This window comes from Pteropus alecto, unplaced genomic scaffold (assembly GCF_000325575.1).
Source record: "Pteropus alecto unplaced genomic scaffold, ASM32557v1 scaffold5, whole genome shotgun sequence".
Classification (NCBI taxonomy): domain Eukaryota; kingdom Metazoa; phylum Chordata; class Mammalia; order Chiroptera; family Pteropodidae; genus Pteropus; species Pteropus alecto.
This window is the reverse complement of record NW_006441953.1, coordinates 33,414,420-33,419,489: the sequence shown is the minus strand read 5'-3', so window position 1 is coordinate 33,419,489 and position 5,070 is coordinate 33,414,420. Positions and strand designations below refer to the sequence as shown.

Genomic DNA, 5,070 nt, shown 5'->3' with positions numbered 1-5,070 from the left:
CAGTCCCCGCCCCGAGGGACGGGTTGTTACGGCACCACCAGGTTGGAAAGGGACCCGTTGTGAAGTTAGACCCCACCCCATCGGCGGGAAGGGAAGTGTCTGCCACAAAAACCGGGCCAGCGCAGCCTCGTGTGAGCCAAGCCGCGTCACGGCCTCTGTGTGGCCCCTGCTGTGGACACGCCCACGCGGGTGGCTGCAGGAGAGGGCGCTGCGAAGTCACTGCCCAGCAGAGGGTCCAAATTGCCTGAAAGGACTGTGGAAGAGTCACCTTCGCTACCTCCGAGCCCCAATTCCTGATGTCCTCACAAGTCACGGGAACAGACAGGCCGCCAGCCTGGAAGAGGAGGCTGGGGTCAGTTTTCTAAGAGCCTCGAATCCAGAACAGTCATTAGACTCTGCCGGGCAGGAAGCAGGAACCAGCGCGAGGGGCAGAGGCGGCGCAGGCACAGGAGGAAGAGGGAGGCCGGGCCAGGCTGTGCCTTGGCCCTGGGAAAGGGCAGTGCCCAGCACTGAGCCTGGGGCCAGGCAGTGGGCAGGCGGCCTCCCCACCCCGGGTGCTGTTTCCAGTTGAGGAAGCAGCTGAGGCAGAGGAAGAGACACAGGTTTCTGCCGGTTTGAGGAGGCGAGACCTGTGGGCTGGGAGGCAGAGAGGAGGGGTGTCAGCTTGTCTCTCTTCCCCAGGGACCTCTGCGGGCCGGTGGCCTCCTCTCCAGCTTCCTCCCCACCCAGCAATCCACCTGGACACTTCCCCTCCCTGCTGCCTCCTGAGGTCGTGTGTGACGTCCTTGGGGTGGACATAAGTGGACAGGATGCTAGGCCTTGTTTTCGCTCCTCTCCACCTCTGACCCTCGTGCTGAGGCAGCTTAGCAAGGTTACAGGATGTGAGGCAACACGCGACAATCGATGGCATGTCTGTCCACCAACAACAGGCACGCAGAAACACAGACGTGCGACCCTGCACATGCGATACCGTCGTGTGGCGCGAAGTACACGCACACCAGTGAGCACAGGTGAAGCTTGCGAGAAGCAGAGACAGGCCCATGGGCTGCGCCAGCGTTGGTGTCGTGGCTGTGAGTCCTCCACAGGTGCTTGGCAGGATGTTATCACGGGGCGAATGGGCAAGCCGCACAAGGAATCTATTATTTCTCACAACTGCATTTGAATCTATATCTCAAAATCAGAAGTTTAGTTTTTAAAGCTCACATGATCCGAAAAGCCCATTCACCTGGCAACAATGACCTTTTCCATGCTCACATGCAGGTGTTGAATCCAGGTGTGATACCATCCAGGGAAGTATCACACCAAGCCCGGAACCCAACAGAACCCGCCGGAACCCTGCCAGCCCAGCACGTCTGAAGACGTCTTTGAGAGCTCTCCTAATGAAAGACACCCGCAGCTTGCTTTTCAAAATTACCTCTAGAGACTTGTTTAGGGTCCCATTCGACACACAAAATTATGACGAAATCTGTCTTTCAATTTCTTCATCTCCCCTTTACTTAACCAAACATGGACTCCTACAGGCAACCCAAGCCAACATTAATTAGGGCTTTTCCAGGCTAATGCGTCTTCCCTAAACAGTATCCTGCTCCGAGGGAAGCGCCTGGACCTAAGGCAACACTTGCTTCGCCGTGGATGACGTGAGGGAGGAAGCCTCACCTCATATGGGGAGGTGGTCTCGGCCCCGTACAGTCCCCTGGTTTTTCCTTAGTTTTGATCTGCTCCTCTCAAGCGGATATCAGGAGCCGGGTCTGTCCACACCCGAGTGCGCACACCCGAAGCTGGCACATGTGGTGGCTGAGCACAGAAGCACGTGGGGCGGGTGACCTTTCCGCCTGTGCTCCTCCAGGCACTCCCTCTGCCCTGTCTGCACATATTCCACTGGGTGCCCCCCCATGTCCTGGCCCAGAGGCTTCGGACCTGGTTCCGGAGGTACACTTGCCCCCGTGTCCACGCGCGTGACTGGCGCTGCTGCCACTGCTGCCCTCCAGGCCGCCGAAGGCCCACGCGCCCTGCACAGCCTGGGCAAGGTGCTGAGTCGGCCATCCGAGTCCGGGCTCCCACGCTCCTCAGAAACGGTGCTGTGACTCTGTCCTCACCTGAACAGGGGCAATCAGGGAACCTTCCACTGACAGCCGCTGACCACCCGCACTGGGACGTGAGCCCACGTCCATGGCGAGCGATGCTGCTCAAGGAGGCCTCACTCGACTGGCCCCTAGCAGAGAGAAGCCCTTGGGGCCGCCGCTCCTCTGCCCCCCTCTGTCATCATCTGGGGAAGGCCAGCGCCAGGGTCACACATACCCAGAGCTGTGGCCACACATGGCTGGGCCCCAGATTGCTGAGAACTCCAAAGTCCCATCCCATCCCTACTGCTCAGACCTAGTCAGCCTGTTAAAGACGTAGGAAGAGCCGATTGTTCCACGTGTGTGTGTGGGGGGGAGGTGGGCATGGTGCGATGTCGTGTCCAGTCTGTGACAGTGAGGGAGACAGGGAGAGGGTGGCGGAGACCCAGCATTGTGCATGTCCTGCTGTTCTCCTGTTTTGTGTCTGCGTCTGGTACGAGATGGGCACCTCGTGTGTCCAGGGTGTGTCGTGTATGGCCATCTGGCTTTTCGTAGGTGTGGTGTGAGATGGGTCTCTGGCTTCTGTGTATATATATTGATGAAATGGTCATCTAATTTTTCCCTCTGAATGTGAAAGAATGGGCATCTAATTCTCTGGCGTGTCGCGTGTGGTGTCCACTCTGGCGTGTCGTGTATGAAGGGCGTCCACTCCGTGTGTTTCTGTTGTGAAATGTGTGTGTGTCAAGTCAGAAACTGGGAAGGGTCTGGGAAGGGTCTCGATTTTGCTCTCCTTGCAAACTAGCAGGGGTGCCTACCGCCACCTCCTGCACAGCACACGCAGGGCACACGGGCCCTGGGCCAGAGGCAAAGAGCATGTCACTCGCAGGCACAGTGGTGCCTTGAACTGTTCCCTCCAGCTCCAGTCTCCACGGGCATGCAGATGCCATCTGCACATGCAGAAGAACGACCCTGAAATCAGGACTCCTGGGGACCACTTCGTCTTGCCCTACAGGGAGAAACCTTCCCTCTACACTGGGGTTCTTTTCTGGGGAGAGGGCAGGTCCCCCCTTCTCCTGTCTGCCCCGCGATTTCTCACACAAACACTCTGAACGTGGCTGCCGACGACCTCACTCTGAGGACCTGGACTTGCGGCAACAGAAACACAAGGTATTTGCGGAGAACTGCTTCCCGATAGAGTCTATTCTTTAAAAGTATTTTGAGATGGGTGTCTAATGATTTGTGGTCGACTTGGCACGGTGAATCTTTTAGCATGGAGTTCTGAGGTAGAAAGTAAGTATCGTGTGTGACATGTGTTTCTACTTGTGTAAAGTGCGAGGGTATCTAACTTTTTTCCTCCATATAGTTGAAATTACTACCTCATTTTTCTATTGTGTGGCATGAAATTTTGTGTATGGTATGAGATAGGTACCATATTTTTCTGTCATATATTGGAAATGGGTGTCTTTTGTGAGTGTGTACAGTGAGGAGTATCCATTTATGTGTGTGTGCTGTAAGTTGAATATCTAATATTTTGTATATTGCATGAAATAGATATCTCATTGTTTTCATATGTATGGTGGGAGAGGGTATCTAATTTTTCACTTGTGCTTTTGAGATAAATACGTTTTCTGTACGGTGTGAAATATTTATGTATACCTGTGTGTGTATTTATGTTAGTTATCTAATTTTATATTTTACCCATAGGGATAAACGTGTAGTACTTTCATTTTTTATCAGTTCTAAATGTTTTGTAGTTTCTTTGTAATTGCCTTTTTAAAATAACAGCTTTGTTGAGATACAATATTCATATCATACGATTCACCCACTTAATGTGTACAATTCAATAGATTTGAATATATTTACAAACATGTGCAAACTTCTCTATGATCAATTCTGAAATATTGCAGCACCCCCCCAAAAAAACCTTGTATCCATTGCCCAATCCCAGGTCAAAAAGATTTATGCTTCTGTTTTCTTGAGAATTTAATAGCTGGAGCTTTTATATTTAGGCCTTTGATCCATTTGAGTTAATTTTTGTATATATCGTATGGTAAGAGTCCAATCTCATTCTTCTAAATGTGAACATTCAGTTTTCCCAGCACTATTTGTTGAAAAGGCTTCTTTCTCCATTGAATTGTCTTAGCACCTTTCTTGAAAATCAGTTGATCATAAATATGAGAGTTTATTTCTGGACTTTCAACTCTAATTCATTGATCTATATGTCTGTCCGTATGCCAGTACCACACTATCTTGATTATTGTAGCTTTGTAGTAATTTCTAAAATCGGGAAATGGGAGTCCTCCAACTTTGTTCTTCTTTATCAAGATTGTCTTGGCTATTCTGGGTCCCTTGAATGTCCATATGAATGTTAAGATCAGCGTGGCAATTTCTGCAGAGAAACCAACTGGGTTTCAATACGGATTCTGTTTAATTTATTGATCAAATTTGGGAATATTATTAATATCAACAATATTGTCTGTGATCAGTGAATATGGATGTCTTTCCATTTATTTCGGTCTTCTTTAATGTAGTTTTTAGAATCAAAGTATCGCACTCTTTGGTTACAGATATTTGCAAGGTGGCTGGCTCCCTCTGTGTCCCTTCCGTTCCCATCCGCCCTACTGTAACTGACTCCGGATTCTCACTGCCTCCCCATGCTTATTCCCCACATGAAACCACATTTAGATTCCCCTATGTTGTTGTTCCCCCCCCACACAGTGTGGGCCCCACCAGGGCAGGATGTCAGGGTCACTGCTTACAGCTCCAGGGCTGCGCTTGCCCAAAGGTGGACACTCGGACGAGTTGTGAGGTCAGCCTTGCTGCCCATTGTCCGCGAGCCCCGAGGCAGGCCCCTGACTAGTGCACGGCGGGCACTAGGTGCTAGCTCCCAGCAAGGACAGCATGTAAGCACGCCGCCTGTGGCAGAGGAAACCCTCGTCCAGGAGCACAGCTCAGCGTGAGCTGCGTGCAGGGTCCGGGGTCCACAGGCCTCCAGGCGGCTGGCGCAGCG

General features: G+C 51.8%; 1 protein-coding gene and 1 long non-coding RNA gene across 2 annotated transcripts in view; both read right to left on the bottom strand.

The window, feature by feature from the left end:
• SLC49A3 (solute carrier family 49 member 3) overlaps positions 1-2,171 on the bottom strand; it is an 11,312-nt gene extending 9,141 nt beyond the window's left edge. The window contains exon 1 of the mRNA XM_006919122.3: positions 2,097-2,171. Within this exon, the coding sequence (XP_006919184.1) occupies positions 2,097-2,171 (75 nt within the window). The remainder of the gene's footprint in view (positions 1-2,096) is intronic.
• Positions 2,172-3,894: 1,723 nt separating this feature from the next.
• Positions 3,895-5,070, bottom strand: part of LOC112485495 — a 1,357-nt gene continuing 181 nt past the window's right edge. The window contains exon 2 of the long non-coding RNA XR_003048480.1: positions 3,895-4,449. This is a non-coding gene — a long non-coding RNA (uncharacterized LOC112485495). The remainder of the gene's footprint in view (positions 4,450-5,070) is intronic.